The sequence below is a fragment of the Bison bison genome, unplaced genomic scaffold (genome assembly GCF_000754665.1).
Source record: "Bison bison bison isolate TAMUID 2011002044 unplaced genomic scaffold, Bison_UMD1.0 scf7180017864135, whole genome shotgun sequence".
Taxonomy (NCBI): Eukaryota; Metazoa; Chordata; class Mammalia; order Artiodactyla; family Bovidae; genus Bison; species Bison bison.
Genome location: NW_011494707.1, coordinates 571,746 through 590,739, shown reverse-complemented (window position 1 = coordinate 590,739; position 18,994 = coordinate 571,746). Strand labels below are relative to the sequence as shown.

Genomic DNA, 18,994 nt, shown 5'->3' with positions numbered 1-18,994 from the left:
CTGGCCAAGGAAGGATGATAACCCAATAGTAAAGAGTTATAAAGTCTGTGTTAAATCTCAGGAGTCATAGGACGAGAGAGCCCCCTATCTCCTCTCTTGGATCCATCCCACCCGTTCGGCCGGCGCTCCGCCCAACGTTGCCCAGCGCCTTCCCCTTCCTCCGCCCCCACCCGCAGCTGTGAGTCTCGTCTCGCGACTCGCGGGATTTCGAACCCTTCTATCGCGTGATCTGCACTGTACCGGCGTCAGCTCCGGCGGCTGCTCACTGGGCTACTGAAGCTGGTCTTGCTGCAGATTTTGAGCACGTTTGGGTCAGGCCCAGTGGTGTTAAGTAAGTTCTGGCGGCCGAGTTCCGCGCTGCAGTCTCGAGGGTCTCTGAGAAGAGACCCGGACGGACTCCCTGGTCGTGGGCCGACTTCGGGCCGCTTGGGCGCAGCGTGTGCGCCGCCAGCAGGAACTCGCGTGAGGTCTTACCGCGGGGTGCGGGGTCAGGTCGGGGTGGGTGGCCCGCAGGCCCGGTGACACCGCCCGCGGACTTCTGCAGTGGGTTCTAGGCGCGTCCGCAGCAGGGTTTGGGGCTGGTGGTGTCCGGGACGGCCCCGGCCATTTCTGGCCCCTCCTTGAGTTCGCCGGGGTTGGCGCCCAAGTGACACCTGAGGTCAGCGCCCAGTTTCCTGGCTCCGAGGGTCTTGCATATGGGATCCTCCGCCAGTCGCTTCTTTCTGTTACTAAGGAAATTACTTCTTCCAGAGATTGCAGGTGGAATGGGTTTTTCTTATTTGCTGCTGTACGAGGCTTGGCTGTCTTATACGGAAAAGGCAGAAGGAAGATTTGTATAAAGGAGTGAATAGAAAAATGTCTAAATTTCACTATTCTCTGTCCTTGAAATCAAGGTGTACAGAAAAATGGAGTATATGACAGACCCCGTCAAGCACACACCTGGACATATGTGAGTCGCGTCCCTTTTCCCCATCCCCACTAAATTTTAAAACGTTAAAATGAGTCTAAAATTTACTGTGGGGAAAAGCTTTTCTTTTAGGGGGATTCTTTTGTCTTAAGTGGGAAAAATGAAAAGCCTTGTTTCCTGGAAAAAACGAGTTCGTTTTTCGCCAGAAAGTTTGTTGTGGTAAATACTGTTTTAAAAGTGTTAAAATAGTCTCTGTACACTCTTCTAGATTGGCATCAACCATTGGCCATATGTGGCTTTTTAAATTTCAAGTAATTAAAATGTAATCAAACTATTCAGTTCTATTACCCACGTTTCAAATCCTCAGTAGTCACATATGCCTGGTGGCTACTACAGTGGACATTAGTGATCATAGAACTCTTATTTTGGATAGCTCAATGATTTTTAAATACTTTCTGTTCCCAATACACCTAGGGTTATGATGCTGCCATCAGTTATACTGATACTCTTCCATCCTTTTTACATTTTGGCAGTCCTGGTGCTATATTGAGACTTTAAAAAAATTTTTGCCTTTGGACTATAAAGCTGTCTAATGAGTACTGTTAGTTATTTAGATTCTCTAGACCTTTTTTTTTTAACCTTTTGTATATCAGTCATATCTTGAGGCTTTTTGGAATTGTGGCCATATTTTTTTTTTCCCTCAATAATCTAAGGTTTTTAAAAATCTAGTGCATCTTTGAAGATTGCTCTAAGTCAGGTTTTTAAAAAGTGCAGAGATACTATGGCCTAACTTGAAGACTTTGGTTGGTTTGTTAATTTTATTATTACTTTTTATTGAAGTATAGTTGATTTTTCAGTGTTGTGTTAGTTTCTGCTGTACAGCAGTGTGATTCAGTTTTATATATAAACTGTGATTCAGTTATATATATATATATAACTGTGACTCAGTTATATATATATATTTCATATTCTTTTCCATTATGGTTTATTATAGGATATTGGTTATAGTTACCTGTGCTATACAGTGGGACCTTGTTTATTTTATATATAGTAGTTTGTATCTGCTAATCTCTGTTTGATAGTTTTTAAATCTAACTAGTACACTCATGAAATGTAACTTGAAAAAATGTATGCTTTATTTAAGCTTGTGCTGCGATTGTGGTGTCCCAATTAGTCCAAATCCTGCTAACATTTGTGTGGCTTGTCTGCGAAGCAAAGTAGACATCAGCCAAGGCATTCCGAAACAAGTCTCTATATCTTTCTGCAAACAATGCCAAAGGTATAGTGTGATACTTTTTTATCCTACTTAAAGTTGAAATTCATATATAGGAGAGCCACTAGAATATAGTGAGATTAAGATACATATACTAAAGTGCATGTTACTGAGATTTAAGTTTTATTTATGGTGTCAAAGCTAGAGATTATAGAATTTGCAATTTTGTAATGTAGTTTTCTAGTTTTCCCTGCTAATGTGGTAAAAGTTAGTATAAAGGGATTGAATCTGTTTTTTTTCTGTTAAGGGATTAAAAGGTTTGATATGTATAATTAATACATAAAAGTTCATGTTTTCAGGAGTGAGAGCAGATTTTAAAGACATAACTGTTCCAATTACCATGAAGTTTTTGTTTTTCCCTTCAATCACTCGAAGCCATATATAATAAAAAGCACCTTATATTTAAAAGTAATTTGGCAATGTGTTTTAAAAATCATATGTTAATGTTCCTGTGTAACTAAAATGACTATGGCTAATGGAGAAAAAGCTCAGTATATCATGTCTAGGATGATCAAAAATTTGAAGGCAAACTTAAGTTAATGTTTTTTATATTCTTTAGCTGTTGCATAAATAGCTTATGTCTAGTCTGCTATTGAGTAATACAAAACTGCCCATTGGGGCTACCCATAACGTTGTATGTCTGTGACTTCCCAAGTGGATTAGGACTCTAGTGGTGCGTAACTTTTTTGGGAGGGAGGGGATCATGAATCCCTTTAAGAATTTAAAAAGTGCATTTCCCCAGAAAAATACATAAAATATGTACATAAATATAAAAACAGGAAACTTGTATTCTGTTTCAGGGAGATTATAGTTTGTAATCTTGGTTGATATGAGGCTTAATCTGTAATATTCTCTATTCTTTATAGCGATGTGGAGTGAGAAAAACACTAAATTCCTCATGAACTGGGTCTCTGAAACTTGGCCACTTAACCTCTCTAATGCCTTAATTTCCTCATCAGAATGAGGGGGCTTTATTAGATGACATATGAAACATTTTCTAAATCTAAAAACTTGGCTTATAACAAAGGGACCTTTGTAAGTAAGGTATTTCAGTGAACCTTTAAAAGTGAAAATCAGAATATTTACTTAACGAGTATGAACAAAGCATTCACATAATACATTTAGAAGTATTATGTATTTAACAAACATTTGTTGAGCATTTACTATATGCTAAGCAGTGCCCTAACTCCTTGCCTGGTTGGGCTACAAGACTTCAAGTACATACATAAAAGATTTTAATTTAGTCAGGTTTTATGTAAGATTTTAAATTTTAAAATTTAAAATTTGAAAATTAAAATTAAGATTCGTGTGTTAGTCATTCAGTCATGTCTGACTGTCTGTGAACCCATGGCCAGTAGCCCACCATGTTCCTCTGTCCATGGGATTTCCTAGGCAAGAATACTGGAGTGGGTTGCTATTCCCTTCTCCAGGGATCTTCTCTACCTAGGGATCAAACCTGGGTCTCCTGCATTGCAGGCAGACTCATTAGTGTCTGAGCCATCAGGGAAGCCTGAAAAGGGATTTGAAGTACGTGAGTAGTCTTGAGCTCTTATTTATATATAGTATTAGGTACTAATTTACATTTTTTTGGGTATGTGAGAAATAAGCAGTTCTTAAGCATTGTATTTGTACACTATAAACCATTTTAATGCTATTTTGAGATGAGTTTTTATCCATGTTTCAGAACATAGCTTCAGGAAATTCTTCGCATTTTGTCATCATAGTAATTCTTATTGGTGCTTGAAGTAATAAGACCTTTTAATAAGTTATTACAGATTGACTTTCTCAAATACTCAGAATTTCACCTTTTTAATTAAACTACCGGTCTAATTGAAAGTTTCTGAACCTATTAAAATATGTTTGGGTTAAGTGCCTCAGATCAACCTTAAGTAGTAGTATATCTGGTTAATAATCATTGTTGTGTCTTCATATTTAAATGAATTTCTTTTTTTTTATTTGCTGAGAGATACTGAGTTTCAATATGGTACCTTTTCTCCTAGGTATTTCCAGCCACCAGGAACTTGGGTACAGTGTGCATTAGAATCCAGGGATCTTCTTGCTTTGTGTTTGAAAAAAATCAAAGCCCCTCTGAGTAAGGTAGGTCAAATAGCTAAAAATCAGTTTTTGTAGGTGTATGTGGGTGTGGGTGTGATTTAATGTCTCATTTTCAGATAATCTTTGTGTGAGTAGATTTTAGAAAATAACTGTTAAATACTACTGTAGGTAAGCACACTACTACACATGTTGTTTTCATCTTTCAGTTTAGTCGCTCAGTCGTGTCCGACTCTTTGCGACCCCATGAATCTCAGCATGCCAGGCCTCCCTGTCCATCACCAATTCCCAGAGTCCACCCAAACTCATGTCCATCGAGTCGGTGATGCCATCTAGCCATCTCATTCTCTGTCACCCCTTTCTCCTCCTGCCCTCAATCCCTCCCAGCATCAGGGTCTTTTCCAGTGAGTCAGTTCTTCTCATGAGGTGGCCAAAGTATTGGAGTTTCAGCTTCAACATCAGTCCTTCCAATGAACACCCAGGACTCATCTCCTTTAGGATGGACTGGTTGGATCTCCTTGCAGTCCAAGGGATTCTCAAGAGTCTTTTCCAACACCACAGTTCAAAAGCATCAATTCTTCGGCGCTCAGCTTTCTTCACAGTCCAACTCTTACATCCATACATGACCACCGGAAAAACCATAGCCTTGACTAGACGAACCTCTGTTGGCAAAGTAGTGTCTCTTTTTTCAATATGCTATCTAGGTTGGTCATAACTTTTCTTCAAGGAGTAAGCGTCTTTTAATTTCATGGCTGCAGTCACCATCTGTAGTGATTTTGGAGCCTAAAAAAATAAAGTCTGACACTGTTTCCCCATCTATTTCCCATGAAGTGATGGGACCAGATGCCATGATCTTTGTTTTCTGAATGTTGAGCTTTAAGCCAGCTTTTTCACTCTCCACTTTCACTTTCATCAAGAGGCTTTTTAGTTCCTCTTCACTTTCTGCCATAAGGGTAGTGTCATCTGCATATCTGAAGTTATTGATATTTCTCCCGGCAGTCTTGATTCTAGCTTGTGCTGCTTCTAGCCCAGTGTTTCTCATGATGTACTCTGCATATAAGTTAAATAAGCAGGGTGACAATATGCAGCCTTGACGTACTTCTTTTCCTATTTGGAACCAGTCTGTATATATTCTTTAATGGAAATGAAAGTCCTTTTGCTTTAAAAGATTTAGTATAGAATCAAACTTTTTAGTTGATTGAGAACCTCTTTTGTGCAGTAATCTTTTATGAAAATATATATATACGACCATCACTAAACATAATTTTGGAGACTATAATAATATTAGGGCTATGGTTTTCAGTTTTTAAAAAAATTTTCATTACTCTGGAAGGAAGATACCTGTACTTATTATTTAAAGTCAGTACATAAACATCTCCAAAAACCAAACAGGGTTAGTTAGTCTAGTTAGCCTCTCTACATAACGCTTTCAGTTTTCTTTATGCTAAATTTTATGAATTATTTCCACCAGCTATGTTTTTAATTGAAATGGACTCTTTTGGTTTGAAGGCCTTCAGATTCTCTTATCCTCTGAAAAAATTTCGTGTAGTAGTTCTTTGAAGTTTCTCTCTTTATTTCCCTTGTTTCTTTCTCCCTGGAGTTCTCATTAGTCAAATGTTGGCCTACCAGCTTAAAACTTTGTGAAGTGCCATTTTGCCCTTGTATTGTCTTTAATCCTTTTTTCCCTTGTGTTCCTGGCAGTTTCTTTTATCTTCTAATTTTTGTATGAATTTTTTTCAGTACTAATAGTTTAAGTTTAGAATTTTTAATGTTCTTGATTCAGTCTGTTGAATATTTCTGAAAGTTTAATTGTTGTTTTTATACTTTCCTTCTGTTCCCTGATTTGTCTCAAGTTTTTCTTTTTTTTTTTCCCCCTGGAGTCAGTTTTTTGTGTAACTTGGTCTTTTGCTTTGATTCCTCAGGCTTTTGTCAAATGTTCTTTAATAATTCATTAGCATTTCACAGATGTTTATTAAGTGTCACCCTTGGGCCAGTCTGCTTGTGGTGTCAGAAATATGGCAGTGAATGAGAGAGGAAGAATCTCTGTCTTAAAGACCTTTTATTTTGGTTGAAGGGGAAGGTATGGAGTGGGCAGTAAACTAAATAAATAAGTATATTAAAAGGTATAAATTCTGTGGAGGAAAAATTGAGGAAGGGGATCAAAACTGCTCACGAAGAGTTGCAATTCAAAATAGAGTGGTTAGAGGAGACCTCATCGATAAGGTGATCCTGCTGCTGCTAAGTCGCTTCAGTCGTGTTCAACTCTGTGCGACCCTATAGACGGGCAGCCCACCAGGCTTCCCCATCCCTGGGATTCTCCAGGCAAGAACACTGGAGTGGGTCGCCATTTCCTTCTCCAATGCGTGAAAGTGAAGTTGCTCATTTGTGTCTGACTCAGCCTACAAGGCTCCTCCGCCCATGGGATTTTCCAGGCAAGAGTACTGGAGTATGTTGCCATTGTCTTCTCTGAAGGTGATATTAGAATAAACATTAAAAGCAGTAAGGGAGGAGGCCACAGCTTAGAGAAGAGCATTATGGGTAGCAAAATAAGTGTAGAGGCCAGGGACAGGAGCATACCTGTATGGTTAGAGTGGAACTGGGAAGAGAAAGTACTTGGGGGTGAACTAGGGAAGACTAGGTGAACTAGTAAAGTTCAACTAGGGTGAACTAGGAAAGTCCAAGTAGGTCAGGCCTTTTGGGCCCTTTTGAGGACTGGTTTTTACTCTTGAGTGGGGCTCCCTTGGTGGCTTAGATGGTAAAGAATCTGCCTGCAATGCAGGTGACCCGGGTTCGATCGCTGGGTCGGGAAGATTCCCTGGAGAAGGGAATGTCAACCCATTTCGATATTCTTGCCTGGAGAATTCCATGTGTTTAGAATAGATATGAGGGGGATGGGGGCCTTTAGGAAGCGATTGTAGTAATAATGAGAAATGATATTTGAATCAGTAGTAGAGGTAGTGAGAAGTGGATTGATTGTGGCTCTGTTGTTGAAGGTAGTCAGTAGGCTTTATTGATGAAGCTGGATGTATGCTTATGAGTTGAAAGAGTCAAGGGTGACTTCTATGGCTCTTGAGCAACCAGGAAAAAGTTGCTGTTAGTGAAGTAAGAAAGACTTCAAAAGGAGGAGGTCAGGTGGGAGAAATCAAAACTCATCTCAGGTGGTACTTAGCTGTTCATTAGACATGGAAGCAGAAATAGTGGGGAGCTGGATGAATAAGCAAGGGCATGGTCTAGACTGAAGATAATGAATTTGGGGATGTATATGGTATTTAAAGCTATGAAATTGGATGAGATTTCCTAGGGAGTTTAGAGAAGGAGAAATTTGAGAACTGAGTCCTGGGATCCTTTGATGGTAAAAGTTTGAGAGGATGAAAAAAAAATCAGTCATTACTTCTCATTAGCTTCTCAGTTCAGTCACTCAGTCATGTCCGACTCTGACCCCATGAACTGCAGCATGCCAGGCCTCCCTGTCCATCACCAACTCCTGGAGTCCACCCAAACCCATGTCCTTTGAGTTGGTGATGCCATCCAGCCATCTCATTCTCTGTTGTCCCCTTCTCCTCCTACCCCCAATCCCTCCCAGCATCAGAGTCTTTTCCAATGAGTCAGCTCTTCGCATCAGGTGGCCAAAGTATTGGAGTTTCAGCTTCAACATCAGTCATTCCAGTGAACACCCAGGTCTCATCTCCTTTAGGATAGACTGGTTGGATCTCCTTGCAGTCCAAGGGACTCTCCAAGAGTCTTCTCTAACACCACAGTTCAAAAGCATCAGTTCTTCGGCACTCAGCTTTCTTTATAGTCCAACTCTCACATCCATACATGACCACTGGAAAAACCATAGCCACCACTTCTGCGCCGTCACAGCCTCATTAGCTGTAGGGAGAGCTATATATATATAATCAGAAGATCTAGAAGGTGAAAGGAATGTTCTGGAAAGAGATTGAGGATTTAGAATGTTCTTTTGTTAGTGAATGTTGAATTCCAGAAGCCACAATAAAAAGGTTTTCAGGATTTGGGGAGGAGTGTTGGATGGGACAGAAAAAGGCATATGTGTTACACATGGAGATTGGAGTGTGGGAGATGAGCAGCTGGCTCAGGTAATGGTAAAAAAAGTTAAAGGGTTCAGTAAGTTGTATTAGTCCTGGTTGAGGACAGATAGTGTGGTGAGACTGAGCTGGGGAATGGTGAAGCAGATCTGTTTCTCTCTCCACTCCTACAGATGGAGATTGGAGGCTGAGGAAAGGGCAGTCTTATACAGGCCCATGAAGCTTCCTTGAACTGCCGCAGATGGAGACTGAGGGAATAAACAGCTCTCTGTCACCCTTTGTACCTGGTGACTTGTCGACTGACTACTAAGCTTTAGTTTAGGGGAGCCAGCCATGTGAGGAGGGTTTTACTCTGGACTGCTGTATTTATACTAGCTTATCTACTTCTCACCAGACAGGTCTTGATAAAATTATTATCTGCCTGCTGATGTCTCCCAAACCTGTTGTCTATCACTCAGATTTCTCCATAGAGCACCAGAGCAAATGTGTATATTTCACTATCTCCTGAACAGCTTCACTTAGATATCTCAGATAAATCCTCTTGAACCTAAGTGTCTGAAACCAAATACAGCACATTCCTCTGCTATATTTCTCTCAGTCCTCAAATAATCTCTTTTTTATTTGTGACAGAAAAATAGTGTTACCTTGGTGTCCAAGCTGGATCCTTGACTATCATTCTCAAATCTTCCCATATCTATTTGCTATTAAATCCTATAGATTTTATCTCCCAATTATCTCTTGGCTTGGATCCTTCTGCTGCTATTATTTCCAGCCCCTCAGTTCAGGTTACCTAAACTCCTGCTCAAATTAATGAAACAATTTTTATTTTTTGTTCTCGAACCTCCTTTATTAAAACACTCATTTTAGCCATATGAACTGCATTGAGTTTGTCACATAGGGTGAACTGTTTTTGGTTTTTGCTGACTGCTGATTTTGCAGTGAGTTACCATTGTGGATTCAGTAATCAGTGCGTGAGACTCCCTCTGAAGAATGAATGTCCATATATATTTTTTAAGCCACAAATTTACTATAGAGAGAATAATAAAAGTAGAAACCTTTGTTCATGAGATTTCTAGTAGATGATCAAGTCATCAGCTCTTTGTTTTCTCCTAAAAAGTGTACTTTGAATTAGAAAAACTACTGTTTCTAGGGGAAAGGAGTTTTTTTCCTTTTTAATTTTTGCTTGAATTATTTGCTTTAATATAGTCATTAGATTTTCACTTTACTTGCTCTTTTTGTTGCCATACCTCTGATGGTTTTTTTTTTTTTTTAATTGGTGATGTTGGGTAGATTAGTCATGGGATTGCTTAAGCGTCTATGAAGTCTTTTTATTTTGAGTTTTTCTTTCATCTTTTTTCTCTTCAGAAGGGAACTTATGTTTCTTTTTGTTTGTGTTTTATTGAAGGTACGGCTTGTAGATGCAAGCTTTGTTTGGACTGAGCCTCATTCTAAGAGACTTAAAGTTAAACTGACTATTCAGAAAGAGGTAAGCTATACATAATTTTTTCGGCATGGATAAAGTGTAGGTAGTGAAAATACGGGGCTATTGGTAAATTATGACTTGAGAGCTTAAAGAGAAGCAAATAACATTCTTAATTTTAATTCTTTGTTTTGTTTTGGATCATCTGCAGAAATGATCAGGTCACTAGTAAGACCAGCCTTTGTTCATGATTAGTGGGCTAAGTTAATTTTCTCAAAGTCATTTTTATTTTAAATAAGATTGAAGTAAAAACATGAGCTAAGGCAGTGCTTCTCAAACTTGGCTGATGATTATGACTCACAGTGACTGAATCAAACTGGATTCACCTGGATATAAGACCCAGGAATCTATAAAACTTCCCAGGTGATTTCTGATGATTGGTTAAGTTTGGGAACAATTAAGGAATGACTTCTTTGAGAGTTTTCTTTGTCTCCTAAGGATGAATTTTATACACACACGCATATATAGGTATAGTGAGAGTGAAGTTGCTTGGTCATGTCCGACTCTTTGCAACCCCATGGACTGTAGCCTATCAGGCTCCTCTGTCCATGGGATTTTCTAGGCAAGAGTGCTGGAGTGGATTGCCATTTCCTTCTCCAGGGGATGTTCCCAACCCAGGGATTGAACCCGGGTCTCCCGCATTGCAGGCAGATGCTTTACCGTCTGAGCCACCGGGGAAGCTGAAAAATGTGTTTGCAGGTATGATTACTTGCAAAGTGAAGTGAAATGAAGTCGCTCAGTCATCTCTGACTCTTTGCGACCCCATAGACTATAGCCTACTACACTCCTCTGTCCATGGGATTTTCCCGGCAAGAGTACTGGAGTGGGTTGCCATTTCCTTCTCCAGAGGATCTTCCTGACCCAGGGATCGAACCCAGGTCTCCTGCACTGTAGGCAGACGCTCTACCATCTGAGCCACCAGGGAGGTACATATATATGTATATATAGCTTTAAACAATTTTTTTATATATATATATGTGTATATAGCTAAAAAAAATCTTCAAAGAATATCTTACAACCACTTCAACCCAAAGATATATTTGAAATGTTAATCTAATAAATCCTATGAATTAAACCTGTATATGTTTCTGGAAATAGTATAACTTAACGACTTTAAATGTAACTTATTTATTACTAATGTCCTCAAAGCATTCATAGAAAAAGATTTTAAGTTAAATATTAAAGGATCTTCTTTTGAGAAAGGAAAGAATGAAGAAGTGGATTGTTTTCTTTGTCAGGTGATGAATGGTGCCATCCTTCAGCAAGTGTTTGTGGTGGATTATGTTGTTCAACCCCAGATGTGTGGAGATTGCCATAGAGTGGAAGCTAAGGATTTCTGGAAGGCTGTGGTTCAAGTCAGGCAAAAGGTAATGAGAGAAAGATGATATGTGAGTCCTCCATCTGTATTTTGCCTTTGTCCATTATAAATAGTGGGTAAAGCCTTCTCCTTTCCCTTCTTTCCAAGTTTAGTTCAGGCACCAAGGATATTCCAGGTCTTTGGGACATTCACCTTTAGAAAAAGATCACTGCCACATTTTAGATAATCTTTAGATTGTTTTAAAAATTATTGTGCTATCCTACATATAAAGGAAATCTGGAAAAAAAAAAAGGGATACATGTATGCATATAGCGGATTCACTTTGCTGTACAGTGGAAATTAACACAACATTGTGAAGTAACTGCGCCAATAAAAATTAAAAAAAATTAGTGTGCTATCTGTAGGTGCCTTTTTTTTTTTTTTGCATTTCATCTGTTAATCTAATAACTCATTTATGTTTAGACTTTGCACAAAAAAACTTTCTACTATCTGGAACAGTTGATTTTGAAGTATGGGATGCACCAGAATACACTTCGTATCAAAGAAATTCATGGTGAGTTAAAATTTAAAGCATTTGAAATGATTTCAGGTTTTACCTATCTTAAGGAGTCTTTTATCATTACTGATAATATCTAGAATAGGACTGTCCAAAAGAACTTTCTGTTAAGAAGAAAAAAAATCTGAATTCTTTTTCTGCATTATCCAACTAATATGATAGCCACTAGTCATAAGTAGCTGTTGAATATTTGAAATATGATTAATTTTTTAGATAAAAAATTTTAATTTTTTTTCTATTTTAGTTTATATTTACACTAAATGGCTACCAAATGAGTAAGCCAGTAACTGCAATAACAGAATGTAAAGTGGTAGAAATTTATCAAAAACTTGTTTTATGCAGAATTCAGTTTCTTCTTGAAAAGAAATTATTTTTGACATGTGTTGTAATATTTTTGTTTTTCATATGCCTAGTGGCATTTGTGATGCATACATTGAATCGGAAGGGTAAACTCAATAATAATAAACAGTGATATACAAATGATATAATTAGATTTCTTGAAGGTGGAATTTTAAAATACTTGCATAGTTTCATAATGGCTCCTCAGAGTGTGTTCTGTCTTAGCACTTATTATTTATTAGTGTAGCATACTTACACAGACTAGTTGATGGATGAATATTTCTTTAATAATAGAAAATGTAAGTATTTAGCAAATACTTCAGTCTCTTGCTAAAAGTGAATGTTTTTAGTTGTAGGACATGTACATAGTTTTCCTAGTTGTTACAGTACGGGTTTAGAGATAGCTTTTCTTGAAGGAATGACCAGATTCTTGTGCTACTTATTTTAAAAGTGTAAGTTCCTCTTTTACTTACTGATGTGTTATTCATTTATCTCATATGTCTTGAAGAAAGTACTTAAAAGTATGGTTTGGGGTCTCTTAAATGGGGTGAAAAATACCAGTTTTGTCACCTGGAGAAACTCTTTTAAACTTTGTATCTGATTTGAGTGCATTACCAGACATAAGGTTAATAGTCAAAATCTGTGGAATGTAGCTTACTGAACGTAGCTTATTGCAGGTAAAGTACTTTGCTACCTGTTTAACATGGTGTCTGCTATTTGTGGCTAGCCATCAGGCAAAAATGCACTTTTGTTCTGAGTAACTTGGAAATTGGGATCCTAATATTCTAGCAAAGGAAACAGAAAACTCGGATTATTGTTCATCACCATGGCAGAAATATCCTCACTTAATTTTTTGTAGCGAAAGACGTGGATACATTCTGAGACATATTTTTGCAGTCACTTTCAAAACCAAAAATGCTGGAAGTGTAACAATCCTTTTTTTCATCCAGAATTAAATCTGTTTTTTTTCCTACTGGTTCTTGGTTTGATGTAAATTAATGTTTTGTTAATTTGCTTGTAACTGTGTTTTTAAAATCATCATAATTATAAAAATTCATAAAATTTTAAATTAAAAATTCTAAAAATTCTAAAGAAAACAAGCTTTTATGAATAAAGGACCTCTGTTCCATTTATCCACTTGTTATTCCCAGATATAGCCCCTTAAAACAGGATATTACAGTGTTTATTCTGTATATCAATTGTGATAACATTGGTTTCTCCTCATATTTGAGATGGTTCTGTAACATTCTATGACTTGCCATCTTACTATATTTAGAAACCCTTCCACATCATTGCATATAATCCTGTTTCATTATTTTTAACTCTGTGGTTGTATATTTGTTAATCATTGTGTTTTTAATTATTTAGTTGTTTCCTATTAATTGGCTTACAAGATGTTCCAGTTTTTTGCTACTAGAAGCAGTACTGTAGCAAACATCTTTATGTTTGTGCATAGCTAGTAATTTTTCTTTGGGACTGAGTTCAAGAATTGAAATTACTGGACAAGAGTTTGCAAATGTTAAATTTTTACGTGTGCAACTAGATTGTTTTCCAAAATAGTCCCATCGCTTGTGAGAATTTCTGTTTTACCAAACACTTGCCAGTACTGCATAAGATTGTATTGGGCTTTCTAATTGCTGTTCTAATGAAGAAAATAATGGCATCTTGTTTTTATTTTCATTTCCTTGATTACTAATGAGGGTTAACATTTTCATATGTATTGGCTGTTTATCTAATATGAATTATTCTTTATATATCTAATTTTTCCCTATTTCCTGTCTGTTATAGAGGATATCAATCTCATGATGTGTGTATTTATATACAGAGAGAAGCATGCAGAGCATGCCCTTGAGTGTGAGCTGAGAGAGCAGATACTTACTGTTTCATGTCTTCTCTTATCTAAGCTGTTCATATTTTAGTCATATGAAGACATGTGAAAGTCACTCAGTTGTGTCTGACTCTTTTTAACCCCATGGATTTTACAGTCCGTGGAATTCTCTAGGCCAGAATACTGGAGTGGGTAGCCATTCCCTTCTCCAGGGGATCTTCCCAACCCAAGGATCGAACCCAAGTCTCCCTCATTGCAGGTAGATTCTTTACCAGCTGAGAGCCACAAGAGAAGCCCAAGAATACTGGAGTGGGTAGCCTGTCCCTTCTCCAGTGGATCTTCCCAATCCAGGAATCCAACCGAGGTCTCCTGCATTGCAGGCGGATTCTTACGGAAGCCGATTTTAGTCATATAGCTACTAAGGAATCCCATTTTAGTCATAAAGCTATGGCTTATGACTTTCTGTCTTACATAGGATAGAATCTTTCTATCTTTCTTTAATCTTTCTATCTTTATACTCTCAAGATTATTTTTAAAAAGTAGATTTTTGCTTTACTTTTTGGATCTTTAATCTTACCTGGTATGACTTTTTCCCAAAAAGTTAACTTGCATTGTCTCAATACTTACCTACCAAGTAGTCTCTTCTTTACTCACTGATTTAAAATATCTCCTTACTTATATATACTAAATTCCTTAATACACATCCCGCAGTTCTAGTTTATTTTGTCTCATTGCTTTTATTACAGTATGTAAATTATACTTCATAATATGTACCCTCTTGTTAATTCTTTGGTAAAACTTGGTTGATAGTAAGAGCATTAATTGTGGAGCCAGATTTTGTGAATTTGAATCTCTTTCCCACCATGTTTTTGCTGTGTGACCCTAGGTGACCTGGTGCATAATCATGTTTTTTCATTTCTTTTCTGTATTTCTTTGGCATAGTTTTCCTCATCAAGATTTTGAATGATTCTCACTTTTTTTTTTTTTTCCCAGAGTATTCTATACTTTTAGTTATTGGGGATGGCGGTTTTTACTACATTTTCTGTCATTATTGCTATTATTTTCGGGAAGCTCTTGATTTTATAGGTTGATCTTTCTGAAATTTCTTAATATAGCACTAATGGTTTACGTTATATTCTTGTGTTATTACATAATACTCCTGGTTTACTAGGTAAATTATTATTTGTATACAATGATAGTTTTATTTCTTCCTTTATGGTATTATTCCCTCTTTTTCTCCCCTTTCTTTTTTCCCTCGTGTCTAGGAGTGGAGAACAGCATTGAGTGGTAATGTAACAGGCATTATTGTCTGTCTGTGTTTCATCCCTAAATAGAATATTTGTTGAGATTTGTATTTGGTTCATATGCATACATAATTATATTTAAACTGTTCTCTCTAATATTGCTATTTGTTATGTTAGTGATATAGAAGCAGTCAGTTTTTTCTCTTTCTGCATGGTGTTAATCAACATCTTTAAGTTTAATAAGTACCAGCCCATTAAGCCATTCAGTTTGGTATGAGGAGAGGGAGGAAGCAAAACCTTTTCAAATCCTTATGTTAGGATGTTAATTTTTTTCAGGTATTATACTGCTTCTTGAATCAATTTTAATAGCATTTTACAAGGAAATACATGTCATTTGGGTTTTCACATACTTGGCATAGAATTGAACATTGGGTGTGTGTGTGTGTGTGTATCATGGTCTTAAATCTCATCCATAACTCATCATTATATCTTCTTCATTGTTGCCAATGTTTGTCTTTTCTCATCTTCTTTCACTTCCTCTCTCTCCCCACTCCTATCAGATTTGCCAGAGTTTTGTCTATTATAGTAGTTTTTTCTAAAGAGTTAGCTTTAGTTTTATCAAAAAAACAAAGTCTTACTTTTTTCTTAATTTTTGTTTTTATTACTAACTCCTTCCACTTAAAATTTTTTTATTGAAATAGAATTGTAAAATTCACATAAAACATTAGTTTCATGTATGCAACATACTGATTGGATATATGTGTATATTGTTGACTGATCACCCTATGTCTGCTTAACATGCATTGCCATACATAGCTATACAATTTTTTTCCCTTCTACTTTCTTTAGTATTTTTTATTTAAATTAATTGAAAGCTTAGCTTATTTTAAGTTTCTAATATATAGATTTAAAGTTAATAAATTTTCTTCTGAGTATCATATTGGCTCTGTAGCTGGTACTTAAAGCTATATTTTTCCATTTTTTTCTCAGCAAGCATTAAGCTATTTTATTTTCTTGAGTGCCTACCTAGGTGTAGAATTGCTGAGTCATATGGTAAATTTGTATTTATCGTTATAAGAAGCTGCCATTTTCAAAGTGGCTGTATCGTTTTATATTCCTGTCAGTAGCCTTTGAGGGTTCCAGTTTCTACATCTTGACATCATTTGCTATTGTTTCTTTGTATAAATAGCTATTGTAGAAGGCGATGGCACCCCCACTCCAGTACCCTTGCCTGGAAAATCCCATGGATGGAGGAGCCTGGTAGGCTGCAGTCCATGGGGTTGTTTAGAGTTGGACACGACTGAGTGACTTCACTTTCACTTTTTACTTTCATGCATTGGAGAAGGAAATGGCAACCCACTCCAGTGTTCTTGCCTGGAGAATCCCAGGGACAGGGGAGCCTGGTGGGCTGCCGTCTGTGGGGTCACACAGAGTCGGACACAACTGAAGCGACTTAGCAGTAGTAGCAGGGGATGAAGTGGTGTATCATTGTGGTTTAAATTTGCTTTTCGCTAATGACTGATGATCTTAATTGTCTTTTCATGACCTTACTATCATTTCTGTATCTTTTTGGTAAAACAAGCAGTTTAAATTTTTGCCAGTTTTGATTGTGTTGTTTGTCTTAAGTTGTAAGATTTATTAAAATATACACTAGATTTAAGCCCTTTTTCACGTAAGATTTGTTAATATTTTCTCCTGGTCTATATTTTCATTTTCTTAATGGGTTCTTTCTTTCTTTCTTAATTATGATAAGAACACAACATGAAGACTACCCTCTTAAAATTTTAAGTGTATGGTAGTGCATAATACCTTATAGTTGAGTAGGTATAATGTTATATAGCAGATCTCTAGCTGAATCATCTCATTTGATTGAAATTTTATGCCCATTAACTAATCACTCCTCATTTCTCCTTTCTCTCTGGCAACCATAGTCCCACTCTTACTCTATGCTTTTGACTATTTTACATACCTCATATAAATAGAATCATGCAGTATTTTTCTGTGACTGGCTTATTTCACTTAGCACAATGTTCTCAACGTTCATCCATGTTGTTGCACGTTGTAGAATTTCGTTCCTTTTTAAGGCAGAATAATATTCCTTTGGAGGTATATATCACAGTTTATCCATTCATCTGTTGTGGAAACAAGCTAAATGTCCATTTTCTTAGCTATAGTGAATAATACCTCAATAAACATAGGAGGTCTTGATTTCACTTCTTGTGGATAAATACCTAGAAGAAGGATTACTGTATCATTTGATAGTTCTGATTTTAAGTTTATGAAGAACGTCTGCACTGTCTTCCATAGTGACTGTACTGTTTAATATTTGCCTTAGTAGTAGTGTACAAGGGTTCCAGTATCTCCATGTTCTCACTAGCATGTGTCTTTTTTTTTCTTTGATAATAGCCATCCTGAAGGCAGTGGAGTGTAAACGCATTGTGGTTTTGATTTGCATTTCCTTGATGATTAGCATCATTGAGCTTTTTTCATATATCTGTGCCATTTGTACATCTTCTTTGGAGGAATGTCTTATTCCTTTCCCATTTCTTATTGGCTTTTCAGGTTTTTTTTTTTTTTGCTGATGAGTCATAGGAATTCCTGATAGATTCTGGAGATTAACCGCTTTTCAGATACATGGTTTGCAAATATTTTTTCCCATTCTGTAGGTTGCCCTTTTAATGTGGTGATTGTTTCTTTTGCTGTGTGTGAGCTTTTTTAGTGTGATGTAGCCTCAGTTTATTTTTCTTTTTGTGTCATCCATGAAATCATTTCTAAGACTGATGTCATGAAGCTTTTTCCATATTTTCTTCTAGAAGTTCTACAGTTTCAGGTCCTAGTTTGAGTCTTTTTAATCTGTTTTGAGTTGATTTTTGTTAATGATATGAGTTCAGTTCAATCTTTTGCATGTGGATATAGAGTTTTCTCAATGTCATTTGTTGACAGTATTATCATTTTTCCACTGTGTATTCTTGGCACACTTGTTCACGATCAGTTGACTATGTATGTGTGGATTGATTCTGTAGACTTGCCTTTTTGTCTCTACCACACTGTTTTGATGACTGTAACTTTGTAATGTGTTTTGAAATTAGGATATGTGGTGCCTACTTATAATAATGTCTTCTGAATCATGAAAGTTTTAAAATCTTTGTATGTGAATATTTTATGAATATTCTATCAATTTTTTGAAAATAATAGGTATTCTTTCTTGGACCATGTTCTATAATCTCAGTTAAATCAACCTTGATAGTTGGTTCTTCAAGCTCTTTGTATCCTTCCTATTTCGGGTCAGTTTGGGCTTCCATGGTGGGTCAGATGGCGAAGATTCCGCCTGCAGTGTGGGAGACCTGGGTTCGATCTCTGGGTTGGGATGATCCCTTGGAGGAGGGCATGATAACCCACCCCAGTATTCTTGCCTGGAGAGTCTCCATGGACAGAGGAGCCTGGTGGGCCATAGTCCGTGGGGTTGCAAAGAGTTGGACACGACTGCAGTTTGGCACAGCACGTTTTGTTTTTTGATCATTTTGGTTTTGTTAGTCTTATACTAGTCTCCCTCAATGATTGCATGTGTTAACATTTGTCAGTTTTTTCTTTTTAGTAGTTTATGATTTCTGTATCTCAACACTATGCTATTACATGCATTTCTGTTGTTTTCGTGGTGGATTGTTCTGTTTATTACATAGAATACCCTTTTTTGTTCTGTTTAATATTTTTCTGTTCCCTTTGACCTTGAATTTTGTCTGAAGTTTAAGTTATGAATCTTGTTTTGTTTTGTTTGCTTTTGTCTGATTTATCTGTCCTTTTGTCAGAGAAATCTTAAGTGATATGGCATTCCTAGTGTGCTGTGGCAAGAAAATTATAATTTAATTATTTAATATGCATTTAATTTGTGATATAGTCATATTAGTAGAAGAAAATCTTTACAGTATTACTTTAATATGGCTTTTTTCTTTA

General features: G+C 36.9%; 1 protein-coding gene across 1 annotated transcript in view; it reads left to right on the top strand.

Moving 5' to 3' along the window:
- The first annotated feature begins 216 nt into the window (after window positions 1-216).
- NMD3 (NMD3 ribosome export adaptor) overlaps window positions 217-18,994 on the top strand; it is a 34,580-nt gene continuing 15,802 nt past the window's right edge. The window contains exons 1-7 of the mRNA XM_010839826.1: window positions 217-331; window positions 894-949; window positions 2,052-2,186; window positions 4,181-4,277; window positions 9,684-9,764; window positions 10,997-11,125; window positions 11,539-11,632. Of these exons, the coding sequence (XP_010838128.1) occupies window positions 906-949; window positions 2,052-2,186; window positions 4,181-4,277; window positions 9,684-9,764; window positions 10,997-11,125; window positions 11,539-11,632 (580 nt within the window). The 5' untranslated portion in view covers window positions 217-331; window positions 894-905. The remainder of the gene's footprint in view (window positions 332-893; window positions 950-2,051; window positions 2,187-4,180; window positions 4,278-9,683; window positions 9,765-10,996; window positions 11,126-11,538; window positions 11,633-18,994) is intronic.